Source organism: Amphiprion ocellaris, chromosome 11 (assembly GCF_022539595.1).
Source record: "Amphiprion ocellaris isolate individual 3 ecotype Okinawa chromosome 11, ASM2253959v1, whole genome shotgun sequence".
NCBI classification, from domain to species: Eukaryota; Metazoa; Chordata; class Actinopteri; family Pomacentridae; genus Amphiprion; species Amphiprion ocellaris.
This window is the reverse complement of record NC_072776.1, coordinates 18,615,135-18,633,435: the sequence shown is the minus strand read 5'-3', so window position 1 is coordinate 18,633,435 and position 18,301 is coordinate 18,615,135. Positions and strand designations below refer to the sequence as shown.

Here is an 18,301-nt window from a genome sequence, read left to right as displayed (position 1 = left end):
TTATCAAACTGTGTTTTTCACGGCCACACAGGTCAGACATTTGTGTGTATATAGACTGATCATATGCACAATACGTAGACGAGTAAAGACGCCATCTGTGACACCTGCTTGACCCATGAATCTTTGAAATGCTTCCTTTGCATGCTGGGACCAAAAGAAAGAAGCAAGTAATTAAAATGTTTCCCAATTGGATCATTTTCCCCACCAAGAATCTGCTTGACCAATTTAATTTTGCACTATTTATGCTTCATGCATATTTGTTGGTTTATTTGACTGACTGGAAAATATGTGGAATGACGAGACAGCACGCAGTTTCAAGTAACTTCAAGAAAAAAAAGGCTCAAATGTCTCATCACTGCGATCCAGTATAACTAGGGACTCATTTTTAATTTACTGTGACCAAAAAATCCCAAAACACAAATTCATCAGCTATACATCACCCACAAGCTATGACTGAAGCGTACGTCTCAAAACTCGGTTGCTTCATAATTGTTTCCTAAGGGCTCTATTAGTGGCACTGAAATTGCATGAGAAAAAGAAGAATGGGTATGTTGTTGACTCACCTCGCCTGTTTTACACATCTGACCAGTACACCTGGAGCAGCATCTGTGGACTGCTGGGAGGAACGCTCAGACTCTGAGAAAATACACTGTTGTAATAAAAATAGCTTTGCTGTGTAATGTCGTCGTCTTTACATAGTTTGGCAAATAGTCTGATAATGAGACTGACAATTGAAGCCTCTAACCATTTTAATTAGTGTAGATATGATGCTACATTGGCATATATAAGGAATGCAAAGGTGCTTATAAATTAGACCTTACTAAAATACTTTCATGAACTGATGGAAATTTTGAGTGTACACCCTAAAACTATGGCATTGTGTTGAAACACAGGATGGATGGGGTGCCTTGATATTTTGTGCATGCTAATGATTTTGATGATAGAGGACCTGCTGTATATTGATATACCCCCTAGGATGAATTGTAATGACTTTGTATGGAGTTTACATGTTCTCCCTTTGCATGCGTGAGTTTTCTCCAGGTACTCTGGCTTCCTCCCACAGTCCAGAAACATGCTGATGTTAATTGGTAATTCTAAATTCTCCATTGGTGTGAATGTGAGTGTGCTTGTTTGTCTCTCTGTGTAGCCCTGTGATAGACTGGTGACCTGTCCAGGTGTCCCCTGTCAGCTGGGATAGACTCCAGCCCCCCTAATGAGGATTAAGTGGTGTATAGATAATGGATAGATGTATGAGGGGATTCTCATTCATTCACACCTTCCTAATTTATTATAAAAACAGGTGAAATTGACATAGTTGCAGCTGAAATTTGGAGGTGCTTTGGATTTTGCACAGTTTCCACTGACAGTGCTTGAATACAGTAGAAGGTTCTAAATTGTCTAGGAACTCTGAGCTATGTCTGCTCACTGTGATCAGCACACCTCAGAAAAGATTATGTGGACAGGATGCTGCAGCCCAATCTGTAACTAGCTGCGATATAGTGTAAAAAAATGTACAATCACAGGTAGCCTTTCAGCAACATCAACAGAAGCGATGTCTGTATTTCTGTGTTAAATATGAAGAACAGTGTCTGTTTAGCAGACCAGTTCGTACCTACTGTGGAGCGAATGGAACCACAGTCAACGTCAACTTTCTTTCCATGTACCTGGAAGTCTGCCAGGAACTGTATGACATAAATTTCATCATCTTTCCAAGTTTGTGAGAGTCTAACGCAGGGACACAAATTTTCGGTTGCACCCTCCGAGGATGAACAGCCTGTGTCAGCTACACTTCAAGGCAAATACTGTGCATGCTCACCCAGTAATGTGCATTAGTGGAGCAGATATGACTTACTGTGAATGTGTAGAATGGAGGCCACTCAGCAGACCAGAAAGAGGTGTAATGACTGTCCATGTATGTATCTAAAAGGGAGCATTAGGCCAGTATTATGCTCCCTTCCCAACATGCATACAGACACCTGGAGGATTTACTGCGCCATATATGCGCAGTAAGTCATATCTACATAGTCCATTCTTTCACACCACTGCCAAGCCTTATAGCGTAGCGCACATGGACATATATTTTGGACTGCACGTCACAGACTCTCTTAATCAATGTTTTAGTCTATTTTCTCTCTTTAGCCAGACAAGTAAACCATGGCAGTTACTTTCGACTATACTGAAACCACTTCATTTTCCATGATGGTGCCAGCTGTAGTTACTAACATTTTTGGAATCACAGCACGGAATCATCAATTGACATCCCATTCTATACATGCCATTAGACACAGCAGCAGTTAAAGGACAGTAATAAACCTTACTTTGAAAGAAAAAAATCACACTGGTTGTATTCTCAACTGATTCAGACCATGTCATCAAGCTTATTCGCTGTCTTAACCCTTGTAATGTCCCCCCAGGTGCCATACACCTTTTGTCCTCTGGGGTCAAAATGACCCTGCATGGTTTGGCTGTTATTAAACGTATACAGTATTAATTGTCAATCAAATCTGCGATACACCGTTAGTCTTACTTCAGTCCAACCCATTACCACAATTTTTTCCCTTCATTTTGGAATTTAGGGCCAAATGTTACATAAAAGTATACAACGGCAAAAGATTTTACTTGGGGTCAGAACGACCCCAAGGACAACACAAGGGTTTAACAAATCTATTGCCGGTGTGCTGCAAGAAATTGTTTAAATTTTCCAGTACAGGGCATGAAAATATCTGTGCAGATTTGGGTGTGATTTTGAGTCATCTAATAGACTTTGAAATCAAGAAAGGAGGGATAACTAAGAGAGATGAGCTATCGGTCCTTAACTGACACTTACTTTTTAAATTAATGTAATTTATGAATTTTTATTGCCAAAATACATGAAGATAAGTAGCAACTGACAACTGGTTACCTTTCATGATTTTGTCTCCAATTAGAAATCTGCCATACACAAAATTACTTATCTAAGGTGTTGTGTGTAATTGTCTGTGGTGATCCATTTAAGGAAAATTACACTTTCACATGACATTGAGTTGCTTTAAATGTACACAGTAAACACATCATTTGAGCTACAAAACAATAGATAACCACAGTTAGACAGTGTATTTTGTCATAAATAAGAGATCATTATAAATAAATAAATAAATAGAAGATGAGAGAGGTTGCACATGAAACAAACAGCACACAACCAGACGCATTGCCATCTTTGGAAGCAGCACCTGACATGCTAAATCACATTACACCGACGCGCGTCTCACGCCCATCGTCTCATTTACATGATCAAGGCTCTTTTTAACACATCGACTCGCAGACTAACGAACAAGAGTCCAGAAAACACTTCAGCGCTATATGCAGAAGTATGAGTCCTCAGTAAGTCCATTCAGCATCATGCCAGTGGGCCTCTCCGTGTCAAGTGCCATCCGTTTGGCAAAACAATGCCAACCCTCTTTCCCGCCCCTGCCCCAGAAACAATGGCTCTCAATTACCAGTCAACAATAAATTAGAATATTAAAAGCCACTGAGGACAAAGTAGATGATAGGGTTGAGAAAGCCTGAGGTGTGTGACCTGGTGAGAAGTCTGCAGATGTCGATCGGTGGGTTCAGTGGTGCCGCCTGTCTTTGACATGTAGACAGAGAGAAGAGGGAGGAACAGACCTGAAATACCTCCCCACTGCAATCTCCTCACTCCGGGTGCCCACTGTTCCTCAGTTAATCCCACTTTATCCAAGAGAGGCGGGCTGTCAGATCTGGCAAGGGGGAGCATGGGGGCAGAGAGAGACAAAGGCAGGACAAACACATAAGTTTAGATACATTTTAATGACTGTTTAACAAGTCCGAGGTCTGGGCCTGAAGAATGGGGGCACACTTACTGCTGAAAAGCCCCATAAAGAGGCTTCAGAGCAGATTCCCACAGAATTAGTTAAGCAAATGGAGGCAGTCAGAATACAAGTACTTGTGTTTTGATAAAATGAGGCTCATTTAAGAGCAGGGAAACACACCTGGGGATAAAAGTCTGCCTGAACACACAGAAAGCTGCTTAAAATGGCATTTGCTTTATGGGATTACTGTGAATAACAACGATTATACTGTCTGTCACTGAAACACTGATTACATTTTAAATAGTTATCAAAAGCCTTTCTGGAAGTGTAAGCTTCAGACTGAGAGTGGAGCTTTTTTTTTACTATGTTTTGTAGACTGTAAATGTAAGCCTGTGCTGGATAGATTTGGATAATCAGCAGAAATGTATGTTTGGTGTGTTTATTAAATGCCAATGTTGCAATCAGGGCTTCTTTGAAATAAAGAAGATATAATGTAAAGTAAATGTAAAACATAGAAATTTGCAACATGTTAATAATTTGATGACCAATTACTAATCATTTCTTTCTAATATTCTGAATCTGTTATCTAAATTTAATCTAAAATTATGATTTTTCAGACATTTGATTAAATCCTGGTTGAGCTTTTCAGACTCATGCTGCTTTTTTAGGGTAAATAATCTCCTTTATTTATATGCCATGTCCCTCTAAACATATTGAGGATCTGTCATCACTCCGATTGCATCTGCACTTTAAGACTTCATCGTTAGCTACTGACACTTTCATGAAGTTAATGAGGGTGATTTGCTCACCACTTGTGTTCCAGATGGCGTTGGTCTGATTCTTGTAGCCGTTCTTCATGCACTCGTCCACATAGGATTTGGGGTCGCAGCCTGACATGAGGATCTCCCTCAGCAGGGCGATGTAGGCTATGGCCAGCCGCAGAGTGTCGATCTTGGACAGCCTTTTCTCGTAGGGAAACGTCGGTACATGGCAGCGGAGCTCCTCGAACGCTGAGTTGATGCTCAGCATCCTCTTCCTCTCCCGGATGTTGGCTGCGTGCCGCTGCACCTTGTACGGCTGATGGGTCTCCAGTCTGCGCGCCCTGCGCTTGCTCGCCTCCAGGGGCTCGTCCAAGGAGGAGCTCTCGCCTTCAGCGCAGATGCCCACCCCGGGAGACTGCACGTCCAGGTCGGTGAAGGTCAGCTGTGCGTCCGGGAACATGGACTGACAGCCGAAGGAGGACCAGGGGGAGAGCTGGCCCGTGGCCGCTGTACAGTCCAGCAGGAAGGTGTCCAGCTGCGTCTGGAACTGGAAGTTTTGGTCCATCTGTCCCCAAAAGGCAAAATCCGTGTTGCCATCCTGGTCTAAGTCAAAGAGTATGTCCTCCATATTTTAAAACTATTCAATCTCTTTTCCTGACAGATAAAATAAAGTGCGCTGAGGTGATGGACAAAGACTCAGACAGCAGAGCGCCCGATGTCTCTTAAAGAAACTGATCACAACCTACCTGCCTGAATGTGTGCTGTGTGACAGCTTCACGGGCACATCTCCTGGATTAAATACTTCAGGGCCTCCACGTTTCTCGGTGGGTCGCTCAGGCCAATTCTAAAGGCTGAAAGGGAGCTCTTAAGAACTCCTCTACCCCTCCTTGTGGATCGTTCATTGCTTTACAAACGAATTACAAAAGGATCAGTAGATCTCCAAACGACAAAAAGCGGGGAAAACACGTGTCCAATTATAAACTTCCCCCCCAAGTAGTCCCGCTAATATTGACAAAAAACACTCAGTATTAACAGTCATTGGAGGGCTTGTGCCGAGCATTATGGCACAGCAGGCCGTGCGAGGCCGGCGGCCTCTGAATAGGACTGTTTTACCTATTAAAGCTCAGCTGACAACAAACACTACTGTCAGAAACACATGAAGCCTCTTTGTTAGGACGACATGTAACGAGATGTTAATGTAAAAGGAACATTTATTTATGTTTCGCCTTTGGGTTTACCCTCCACATATTTTTACGCACTGAAGTTAGATCCCAAACAGACCTACAAGATGTAAAATATTCCAACAGTGTCACCGCAGCTCGCCCCACATAATTTGGGTCTAGTCGCCACATTAATATGTTCCTAATTTGCAAATGATATGACTGACTAAATGGCAAACCGTGGAGAGGACGCACGCTGTAATTACGCTGGGGTTAATCAAATAAGCCAGTTCTTTCTTCGAGGTTGGATGGAGGGCAGCTTAGGGATGAACTTTAATTCAACAAGGCTGTATGTTTACTAACACGTGGTTTTGATTTGACGAAGTCCTTCAGGATGCAAATTTAAAGGGAAACGGCTTGTTGCAGTAAACACAGGCGGCGTGAGGCCTTCAGAGAGACTTCATCAGGAGGCAGCAGCTGATTTAACCAGAGTTATCCGGACGACGAACAAAACAACAGGTGGAGCTTATGACTGACGATCGGTGATTGAATCGAGAATATAAACCTGACAGTTGTATTTTATTTAACACAAAATCACTCTCTAAATGAAGATCTGTGCTCGGGAACATCTTAACAGGGACAATAACAAACATTTTAATAAAGTGTCACACAAGGAATCTTCTCTGGCTTATTGATCCTGTTTTTGTTTTTCCTTGAGGCGTTTCCAAGTTTTACATGGCCTCGAAAAAGTTACTCTTGAATTATTGCAGATGCACTTACTGACAAACAATACGGAGATTTTTAAGACATATTAAACGAGGAATATAAAAGCCACAGTTCTATCGGGAACTTTGATTCCCTGAGGACACTTTAGTATTTGCGTCAGAAGGCAAAGTTGCTCCTATCAATTATTATTATTATTTAGTGATTAATGAACCTACAGTTTTCCATTCTATTATAAGAAAATGTGTGGCACGGGTTGAAATAACTGATTTCGGATAAATACACCATCAAGTTCACAGTCTTACATTTTTAATCTCGGATGCACTTTAATCGTTATTATAGGCCTAAATCGGCCAATAAAAATAATACATTTAACCAGGTTTAATTATACAGAAATCCCTGTGACATGAAGCCGTTTATGTTTGTATATATGTTAATGTGGCTACTGGGCCCAAATTAAGTGGGACGATTTGTGGTCGGAATATTTTGGGATCTAACTCCAGTGCGTAAAAATATGTGGACACCAGGGTAAACCCATAGGAAACGCTCTTTATACATTCAAATCTCGTTACATTTTGCACCGTTTGTGTGTACACGCATGTCTGTACACGAGCTTCACTATGTTTTATTCGCATATGGACCGTGCGTAAAATAAAATTGCTATCAGCGACATATTGCGTCTTCATCCATGGAACAAGTGAAATTATCCTATTTCATATAAAGGAGGATTTAAGAGTCAGGAGCTGCTTTATAGTGGCTCGATCAAATGGACACGTATTTTACAGCTCGTCACTGTAAAACTAAATCAGACTGGTTCCGCAGGTTACCACTGTGTATTTGCTCGGCTTGGTTTAATTGGGGAAGCGGAGCAGCAGCCTTTATTAAGAGCTGCGGACCCTGTCAGGACCTTCTGCTGCTCTGACAGCAGCATCTCCGCCGCAGCTGACGGTTTGGTTTGGTCCCGACTGAAGAGACGCGCCTGTCACATTCAGATCCGCCTTATTGTTTCTACAAGGATTCAAGAGGTCTGAAGGGGTTCCAGAGAAAGACAGATAGCAATGGTTCAGAAAATCTGGGGGGAAAAAATAAACAACTGAATAAACTCAACATTAATCCATCAGATTTGGTAACAAACAGTATGCAGTTATTAAAACCTTCACTCACAGTATGTGTGTGGAGTTTATTCGATGACATGCAGGCAGCACTGTGGCCCAAATGTGCTCCTCCGCTCAGGCTTCCAGCCCAGAGCACCGGACGGCCTGGAAAGTCAAGTGCGCCTTGGACGCTGCTGAAGGCCACATGCTCGCAATTAGGACTGCGGTTTTGAAGCTCTTTCCCACCTGGGAGATACAGTGTGGAAAACAAGGAAGTTAACGAAACTCCGAATCAAACGCACATCAGAATTGATCCCCACCTGCTCTTTCAAGTCCTTTATAATATTATGATTTTTAATCAGTGACATGTTCTGGGGGTTCGTGTAGACTCTGTTAGCTCATGCAGAGGTTGTGTCATTTCCTACAAAATGAGCTGTGTTGCTAAACTCTGATGGGGGTTTTGGGATCAGAGCCAGAATGCTTTGCAATAACTGCTGCTGGATCCAAACCTCTTTCTGTCTCTCATTCTGTCTCATCTGTCTTAAAGTCTTTATTTTTCTTTCTATTTCTTTCTCTCTCTCTCTCAATCTTTCGTATAAAACTTTTACAATGTCTGCTCCTCACCCAGTGTCAGCTGGGACAGGCTCCAGCCCCCCACAACCCTGTGCAGGATGAGGAGGGTATAGCTAATGGATGGATGGAATGTCTGCCTCTAGTTCTGTTTTTTAATTCCCCTCCCTCTCTGTCTCTGTCACACAAGCTGAATGCTACATTGACTTACAGATTTCCTGGAGGATTGCCGTAACCATAACCATAACCCTTACGTGCCAAATCCTTACCCTTACCTTAACCTAAACCGAACCATAGCCTAACCTTAAACCTAAAATTTCATGATTTACATCATGGGAACTTGTTTTTTGTTGCTAAAATTTAGCATTTGGGTCCCCACAATGAGGATGTGTGAACAGATTTATGTCCTCTGAACACAATACGAGTACAGTCACAGACACACACACACGCAGTGAAAGCCGTGAACAGCAGACATGAGTTTGACCACTCGCCATCAATGCAAAAAACAAAAAAGAAAGATTAACATTTCATGGTTGTGTTCAGTGACGCACATCTTGTTTGTTTGGGTACAAGCCTGATAAACATCTCGGTTCTGAAAACCTCTGGGATCTGCCTTGGCTGCTATGAAGGAATGGCATCGCAGCCAAGTGTAATCTCCAACGTTGACCACAAACAGCTCTTTGATCCGAGCTGGGACTGAGCCATTAGAGTGTCACGGCACATTGACGTGATAGCTCAGAGCAGAAGTTACCCTTGACCACAGATAAGGATTCAGATAGCTGCGGGCCTTTACCTTTAAAGGTAAGCTCCAATCAGCATTAATGCAACAAGCAGTATGTGCCCAGCATCAAAGGACGTGCCAGTCAACTGAATGAAAATAATGCAGGAAATTCCTTCACTGATTGCATGCAAAACTGTCTTGCATGTGAAAAGTGTGTGGATGTGAGGTGACATGCATTTCCCACATAAACTGTGAGGGCATCTTTGGGGCAACAACAGTTTATTTATGCGATCCTGCACATGAGTCATTTGTGCGAGCCGTGCCATCAAGGCAAACCCAGGTACAAAACCTGTCAAAAGTGAAGCTAATTCTTGAAGTTGAGAAGCAGCTTAGTGGCTCTGTGCCATTCCTGTCTGCATTTCAGGCTCAGGTCTGATCTGGAAAAAGCATCACAGTCGTAAAGTTGGCCTTAAGCAAACACCCCTCCAGGGGCACCACCCCTCTCCATGGACTAACCGGAGCCTGAAGCTGGACCTCAGCCCCTAGTTTGATAAAAACACTTTCTTTTTTTTTTTTTTGCAGTAAGGGTGTGTATACACTGCATGACAACAGGTGGTATTTAGATAATGTGACTTCATGCGTGTACATCACATCATAAGCTTCCCCTTTACTGCACTATTGCATTCATTAATCTCAATCTGTGCATCCACTCTGAGACTTTTGTTGTACATCTCTGTGGAATGTATGAAAGGCCACAGCACCCATGGGGGAGGACTGATACAGAGGAATGTGTAATCTGCAGTCATCAGTGGTGACACCTGCACAATACCAGATGTCAATATGACTCCCTCCTGAAACTCTCTGACTGTAAAAGATGAAGTTTATAGCTGCAAAGAATGTTCATTATCTTCATTGTTGTTGGAAATATTTGAAATTATTTACTGTTTTAGTACATGTCCAGACCTCGAGGACAATTAAATTCACTCAACCGATTAAAAATAAGACTCTTAAACTCTCAGACTGAAGAAAGAATGATTAACAGAAAGATGCCAAAGCTGCAGTCACATTCTGTGCCATGTGGTTAATTCTTCTCATGAGGAATTCTATCAAGTTGACATATATTTCTGAGGTAACCACTTCCGTAATAGGAATGATGATTATGCCTTTTTTGCTAGAGTTTACCAGAACCTCACTGGCTATAATAGCAGAACTACTCTTTGATCAGAGAAGAAAATACAATTGCCAATTAATGTGGTACTCCAGAAATTTACTTCACATTTCACTTGACGGACAATATGGTAAAACACTGTAGCAATAATGTAAAATATATCTTCGGAGGAGCAGAATTGTTGACAAGAACAATGCATTAATAAACCCTTAAAATGCCTAATTTCTTCTCATGTATCTTGGAATATGATGTGTAACCTTGAGTACAAATAAATCCATATTCAAAAGTCTCTCTCTGGTCATTGATCAAACCCCAAAAAGCCTCATCTCTTTATATCGTAGTTATAGATTTAGGAGCTCTTTTCATGAAAATAGCCCTTTTCCATCTCAAAATGTCTAAGATGTAACTCTAACCTGCTGCTTCCCCTAGAATCCATCAGTCCATGAATCCCTGCCTCTCTCTACTCACTGTTTCACCAGCAGCTGCAGCTCCAGCACACCAGCTCACCTCTCTGCATAAACACTTGAAAACTACTCCATACCACACAATGGCAATCTGTAATATTGCAGTAAGTCAGCCATACATGTTTGAATCAGTTCTTAAAAAAAAAAAAACACATGATGATACAGAAAGCCCCATCCTGCAAGTTGACAGTACTGGTTCCTGAGGTTTGTTACAAATGAAACCCTGTGTTTTTGAGACTGTTGTTATTTCACTGTAGCGTCCAGGTGTAAATGCTCTACTGTGACTTTGACTGCTTATTTCCTCCCCCATGATGTGTTTTCTGGCATATAAAAAATACCATACGGACATGTTAACAAGGTAAAGGACTTGATTTTAGCCAGAAGGGGTCATTAAATGTTTATTTACCACTTACAGATACTAAATTTAGGGACTTAAAGAAAAGTGTTAAAATCTACTGGGTGTTGCTTTAATAAAAACAAATAGACAAAAGAAATAGATGAAAGAAATTGTCAAATTCAAAGCAACAGAAATAATATTTTAGCATTCCGTTGTGTGTCATGCATCCTAAAACCTTATCTTTATTTACCATAATGCAACATGATGAAAGCCTTTCTGTTCATTTTAAAAGCCAAAATTAAACTGATTCTGATGACATTATCAGGGTTGCTTTCTTTGATCTTACAAAGCACCTTCGGAGTCACAGAAAACACTGATTAATTGGTTTCGCAGGCTGAGAAGTACTAGTTATGATGAGTAAACTGAGCATGTGTGCCCAAATCTGTGCACTACTGTTCAAAAGTTTGGGTTACTTAGAAATGTCCTTATTTTTGAAAGAAAAGTCTTTTTTTTCAATGAAGATAACATTAAATTAATCAGAAATACAGTCTAGACATTGTTAATGTGGTAAATGACTATTCTAGCTGGAAACAGCTGATTTTTAATGGAATATCTCCATAGGGGTACAGAGGAACATTTCCAGCAACCATCACTCCTGTGTTCTAATGCTACATTGTGTTAGCTAATGGTGTTGAAAGGCTAATTGATGATTAGAAAACCCTTGTGCAAATATGTTAGCACATGAATTAAAGTGTGAATTTTCATGGAAAACATGAAATAACCTGGGTGAGTGTATATCTTATACTATTGTTTACATGATGCCCCACAGTCATTTCCAATCAACAGCTGTTCATTAGAGAGTTATTCGTCCACTTGTAGAGCTCAGCATTTGCAAAACTAATGAACCAGCAGTGTGTTGATGGTCTCTAGCCATGATGATTCTGTTGTGCAGCCTCTAGGTATCATTTATGAGGACACTCTTGCTGAAACCAGATGTGAATATGCTCCTCCTGCAACTTCACTCCTTGGAACAAAACACTATCAGGTCCATGGAGACACAAACACACACAAGCCTGATACTCGCGAGATGGCCTTAACAGGCACGGGGGCGTCTTAGGTCACTGCAGAGACATGCCGGTGGACATACTGCCCCTAAAGACCAGCTGCTAGCTTTGTTAAACACCCGTTGTGTTGCTCTCTCTTTGTCCTGACACTGTTGTTCAGGTCAGCGAGGTGTTATATGTTTTTCCAGATTGATTAGGAGAAAACAAAAGAAGCGGCTGCCTCTTCAGTCTTTTCTAGGCAATGTTGGAGCGCTTTGGATTTAATTTAGAGCTGAAAAGAACCAATGGTACTTTGGACATTCACATTTTGGACACTCCTCTGTTTTCACAGATCAAGTGGCGGATAGGATGTTGTGTCCAAAGCGGATCAATGAAAGAAAAGAGCCACGGCTGAACTGAGGATAGAGAGCAGGGTGAATGTGTTGTTGAATACTGGGAGACCTAAGAGACAACATAGGGAGCATCTCTAATGTCACACCATTGTTGACGGGGTGATTATCTGATCATCCAATTATCTCTTTTCGGTTCAGATGAAATGATTTCCTTCTGGTGACAGATGATGGACGTCTGTGATGGGGCTTTCCTCGATGAAAGAGGAACGTGACAAGTACCTTTGCTGTTTGCATCTGTTCCTGATAATGATCATCTTGAACATATTCTGCAAAACTGTTTCCAATAACATTTATTGGTATGTACATCACAGATTTAAGCTCAAGCAAGGCTAAATAAATTGCTAAATAAACAGAAACACAAGCTGTTTTATATATGATATCAGAATTCCATTTAATGATAATTTAAATGCATTATTAAATTTAGTATCAGATACTTTACTGTTGGTTGTGGTTTTACTTATATAGCCTTCTGAAAAATACAACCCTTTGCCAACATGTTTGAAATTTCTCCTCTATTTTCTGGTTTACCAGGATGACGAGTATCACCCCATCTATTATATGATTGGTGGGCTGAAAAGGAGCACAGTAAAACAACAAAAAAGAAATGGCAAAGATGTGTTAATGTGAACTGTATTTCTTTTTAAAGTTATTTTTTGCCTTTATTATAGAGCCAGTTCACACTACTCCTACACAATCCAAACAGCACTGCCACGTTCAACTGACCCAGGCCCATTTAGGAGATGCTCCAGGTAGTGACTAGTGCCGATGCTACCAGTTAGCTAGTGCAAGATGCTGAATACCTAGTGCCAAGTGCTAAAAAGTGACAAAGAAATTATAGATGCAGAGTCTCCAAATCTGCTAGTGCTAACTCTAAATGCTAAGTCTAGCTGCAAGACTACTGCAATGTCCAAAGCAAACTTACCACTGACAAAGAAACTATGCAAACGCTAATTGCTGAAATACTTCACTGCTTCGGCCAAGCTCACCACAGAGGGAGACTATACAAGCAGACTTCATCTAAGATGCAAGTACCAACTGCTAACTGCTAATGCTATCTAACGAGAAAAAAAAAAAACAAAGACACAGCCACTACCTTCCAAAACAAACTTACCTGAGATGGCCACATGGTCCCAAAGAGACTCTAACAGGCCACTCCCCCACCTGATCTACCTTCCTCTTCCTGGGTCTCTGCCTATTGGGAGAGGGAAAGAGCGGGGAAGGAGGGTGCTTGTAAAAATGGAACTTTGGAAGAAATTATTGATAAAAATAGAACAAAAATAAGCAGGTCTGGGAAACTATATTTCATGCCACAGAAAAAGACCAAGGTTGCAGTCAATAAATAAATAAATAGCTAAATTTTATGTCTTTTCCTAATCACTTTTTTCTTGACCTCAGTGTAAAAACATGAGGCCAATGTGAAGGATGTGAAGGAGAATTCATGAAAACGTAGGAAAAGACAGCCGAGGTGCTAAGAGAATCTGACTTACTGGCTTACTCTAAACTACATAATCATACGGCTACTGTTGATGTGGGATCCATGAATTGTCAGAGGAATTGCCAGAATCGCAACATTTATTATATTTGGGGGTTCTGGATAGTTGAATCACATTTTGTGGCAACTGAGTCAAAATCTTTAAGATCAAGGTGGTGGATTAACCGACTGACTGACACACACACTGACATTATCATTCACAAGGCCTGGCTATAAAGATGAATACAGTGCACTATGTCATTCCTAAAAAACACAAACCAACATTTTGATTGCTTTGCTTGCTGTCACTCTTCTTTTTTCTTTCACATCATAGTCATTTCAACTAGCATAATACAAATGCAAGCCAAACAATTGTTGAAATTTTTTTTGGACTTTTTTTTTTCATTTTAATATATATTCTTTTTTTTTTTTTTTTTTTTTAAAGCAAAAGCAAAGAAATTGATAACAAAAAGTCACTTATCACACAATACCTAGGTCATTTACAAGCTTCTGCATATTGCAGTAAATTCATGTACGCAGCACAGATCATTGTTGTATCTGTCAGTTGTAATATAGTTTACATGGAACTGGTATATGACAAAAACATTGAAACCATGAGGAAATTTGTGCTTTTGCCAAGAAAGGAAGGCGAGAGGGTGCATAGGAAGAGGAAGGTTTGGCTGTTCAACACAGAACTTTTTCCAACAGGACCATCTGATACAGTAATGACTGCTGCACTATTTCCCCTAGTTGTTGACATGAATGAGCCAAATCTACATGCTGGAATAGAATCATAACTGCACTGAGGTGCTCCACGGGACAAAACTGGTCACTGAGCGGCCAGAAAATGTAACATTAGAAGTTCGCAGCAGCTCAATCCCAGCAGTCAGCTTAAAGGTAAAACTAGAACGCAGCCAGGGGACGATCAAGAGATGATTGACTGAAATTTTAATCATAAACCAAATGCTGCAGAAGCACTGAGCTGATGATGGAGTTTCAGATTACAGTGGAATAGGAGACCAGATTTTCATTCTGCTTTGTATATCTTTGTAACTTTGCATTGTGTATCAAAATCTTGCTGCTTTCAGTTGAGGAAGACACAGATTCTTGCAGTGTGAGATAGTGTGCATGATGAGCGTTTTGATACAAACTCACTTCCTTCTCCTTTTATTTTAAAACACTGAACCGATTTTCTGTCAGTTAATCATCTCTTCATTACTCAGTGTTTCTAAATATTGTAGATCCAAATTTAAAGTGTTAACACTGTACTTTAAAACATACACTAACCAGATGGAGTTGTAGAAATGTTCCTCACCATCCTGCAGCTTTATGGGCTTAAAACACAAAATAAGTAATTGCTACAGTCATTTTCCAAGTAGAGTTTATGGATTCTTTTATCGAACACAGACAGCAGAGTGAAATTTGTCTCACGATAATATGCAAATATTTGAAAGTCATTCAAACATACTTTAGTGTGATTGACAGCTTATCAAACACTGTACTGTCTAAGTGAAGTAAACCAAACTCATCTGTTTACTGTTCATAGGTACAAACAATCCTATTCTTTGCTATGACTGTTTGACCTCGGCTGATCTGCCCTCACATTGATTCAGACCACAAGCCCTCAGAGGCACGCAAGCTTTCTTAATCGACAGCATTGAATTAATCCAACCTTTGAACAGCGCAAAGTCACACATTTCGGCTCACACCAAAAGCTCCAGCATCTGAGAACAATTAAACGTCTGGTTTCCATGAGAAGCTGATTTGCCAGTTGACAGTTGCAGTGGAGGGGGGAACGCTAACCCCCTGAATGCCCCACTGCCTGCCCAAATCATACCACCAGCACAACATTAGCAATGAAGCCTGAGCGATTTTAAATCACAAAGACTAAGAAAACAGTGTTTGAAAATTAAAGCAACAACTCTGCAAATATTCTGATCCATTACAGACATGAGAAGTGCATTCCTTCCTGGTACACCATGCTGCCTCCCCTGTGGCGCCATCTCACAGAGCCCATGTTTATTCCAAAATGGCTCTAAAAAAATGAAGCTTTGACACTGGGCAGACGTTTTAAAGCTTGCTTGGCCTGGTATTGAAATGCTAATTGTATTATTTGTTTGATATCTCATGGAAATGCGCTTTTTTTTTTATGAGCACTAGATGAAAAGATTAGTAGCTCTCTTATGTTTGTAATGTGTTTAACTTATCTTAGCACAAACCCTGGAAACTGTTACCCAGGCTTTGTCTGGTTCTAGCTAGATCAGCCTACCAGGACCTCTAATGTTTCTTGATTAAAACCTTGTAAATGTGTTCAAGAGTGTAACAACGACAATGCCACAGCTGACATCAAAAATCAATTAAACTGCAACACATCACCATAATCCTTCTCACAACTGTAAATCGTCATTTTTACGCTCTGGTTTTTGGACATATCGAAATTGCTATCAGATGTTAATAACTCACTAGTTATTAAAATACGGCTTTAAGAGATGCTGTATGTGTTAGAAGCTTGTGAAGCTGAAAATCCTGTCAACTTGCAGGGTGGAGCCTTTTGTATAATTGATCATTTTCATTGGAACTGCTTTTTTCCCCCCAATTTGTAGGACAGCAATTTTTGAGCAGAACCGCAGGTGAGCTGGTGTGCTTCAGCTGCAGCAGGAAGCAGAGGGATGGGTGGAGGAGGAGGCAGAGACTGTGATCTGGATATTGTACAGAAAGCAATGATGCAGAGATACATTTAAGCCATTTGAAGGCATGAAGGGAATATGTACTTGGGGAAAAAAAAAAATCTTAGAAATATACACTATCGTTCAAAAGTTTGGGGTCACTTAGAAATGTCCTTATTTTTGAAAGAAAAGCAGTGTTTTTTTCAATTAAGAAAACATTAATCAGAAATACAGTCTAGACATTGTTAATGTGATAAATAACTATTCTAGCTGGAAATGGCTGACTTTTAATGGAATAGCCACATAGGGTTACAGAGGAACATTTCCAGCAACCATCACTCCTGTGTTCTAATGCTACATTGTGTTAGCTAATGGTGTTGAAAGGCTAACTGATGATTAGAAAACCCTTGTGTAACTATGGTAGCATATGAATGAAAGTGTGAGTTTTCATGAAAACATGAAATTGCCTGGGTGACCTCAAACTTTTCAACAGTAGTGTATAATTTTGCTATATAGAGATGAGTTCTCAAGAGTAAAATCAATGAATGTAGACGATTTACATTTTAAATTTTGCATATAGTAAAATGTAATATTTGCCATCAGTATCTCCACAATCTTCCCTAAAAATCTGCACCAGCATGAACGTTTTAAAAATGCTTTTATTCATAACAAGAAACTCTATACAGGAACCGGAACTAGAATCTTAGACAAAGAAGAACTAAATTACTACTAGAACTAAAAAACAAAACCTTCTAGAGGTACAGAGGAATAACTACATAGAAACTGAAACTAAGGTTAACCCACGTATGGTAACACCAAGGTAGGGAAACAACTGAAAATACAAAACTAACCCAGCCTAGACTACCAGTAATTATGAGCTGAAACCCCAGACTAAAGCTATCCTATGCAAAGCATAAAATACATTAAGTTAAATACGGAACGCTGATTATTTAATTCGACATATTAACAATACAAAGAGTCTGGTGATACTAGGGCTTGGAAACTTAACTGATGAGCTGAGAACAGTCCTTTTGGTTTGACTTCATCTAGAACTCTCTCTCCCGGTGTTCACCATGTGCTTGGTAAGTTGGTATCAGTAGAACCTGGTTGTGGCAGATGTTTCCAGAGAAAGTCTTCTTTCCAGGTGTACGTTGATGTTCCCAGGTTAAGCTGGCAACAGGTGGAGATCCTCCGGAGAAGAAGGCAGAATCCATGGTAGGGCGGAAACCAGCAGACGAAGGAACCCAGGCAACTCAGCAGGCAGGAATCAGCTTTCTAAACACAGAAAACAGAATTACTGGCAATTCTAGGCTGGTGGCAAAGACAGTTCTACTCCCAGCACTAACTGGAGATTAGACGACGGTCCAGCTTTGAATGACGGGTGCCATCTGCTTTTATAGAGACGCTCAGAGACCAGTCACTCAGCTCCACCTGCAGCTCGTCTGCTGATTACGATGCAGCACACCTGCTACCAGCTTCACCACACACACCTAGGAGAGAGAGAGAGAACAGGGCTGAGGGAGGAGGAAGCACTACCACAGTCCACAGCCTTAAGCTGTGGTTGTGACAAAATCCACCATGTACCATCTGTTGCAAGATGAATTTCCCAAGTGGAGCAGCTTGGCAGTCAGTAGTAGCACAGTGTGGTCACAGAGGGCAGCTCTCAGGTGTGAATGACTTGAACTGCATAGATGTGAAGGGGGGCGTTGTAGAAAAGGAGTGCATGTGCTCAACAAATCCATCTCAGATGAAAAATAATAAAAGAAAATGTTAGCTCCAGTTTAATTTGTTTATGGCTCGGATTTAGCAGTCAACCAGGATTGCTCCAGAAAGAATCTCCACTTGTTTGGCAGAACAAAGCAAAGTCTCCCACTGAAGCTGTGTGAGTATGACTGACCTCT

General features: G+C 40.8%; 1 protein-coding gene across 4 annotated transcripts; it reads right to left on the bottom strand.

Moving 5' to 3' along the window:
- Positions 1-361: 361 nt before the first annotated feature.
- On the bottom strand, positions 362-17,982 carry LOC111583583 (helix-loop-helix protein 13). Of its 4 annotated transcripts, none has more exons than XM_035958403.2 (6): positions 17,410-17,982; positions 13,375-13,455; positions 7,618-7,793; positions 5,317-7,525; positions 4,619-5,135; positions 362-3,737 (listed from the first exon to the last, which is right to left on the bottom strand). In XM_035958403.2, exons 5-6 carry the CDS (start codon positions 5,133-5,135, stop codon positions 3,700-3,702), a joined length of 555 nt encoding a protein of 184 aa, XP_035814296.1. In that variant the 5' UTR covers positions 5,317-7,525; positions 7,618-7,793; positions 13,375-13,455; positions 17,410-17,982; the 3' UTR covers positions 362-3,699. The 4 variants fall into 4 exon arrangements, with proteins under 4 accessions (XP_035814296.1, XP_035814295.1, XP_035814293.1 ...); XM_035958402.2 differs by having other exon boundaries at positions 4,619-7,525; positions 17,410-17,675; positions 17,747-17,974; XM_035958400.2 differs by having other exon boundaries at positions 4,619-7,525; positions 17,410-17,974.
- Positions 17,983-18,301: the final 319 nt, after the last annotated feature.

What these genes read in the sequence shown, in the direction of transcription:
- LOC111583583 (XM_035958400.2), bottom strand. Translation starts at nt 5,198, where the DNA reads ATGGAGGACATACTCTTTGACTTAGACCAGGATGGCAACACGGATTTT. An exon ending in CGCCATCTGGAACACAAGTG is followed by an intron (nt 3,738 to 4,618) that starts GTGAGCAAATCA and finishes CCCCCTTGCCAG; the next exon opens with ATCTGACAGCCCGCCTCTCT.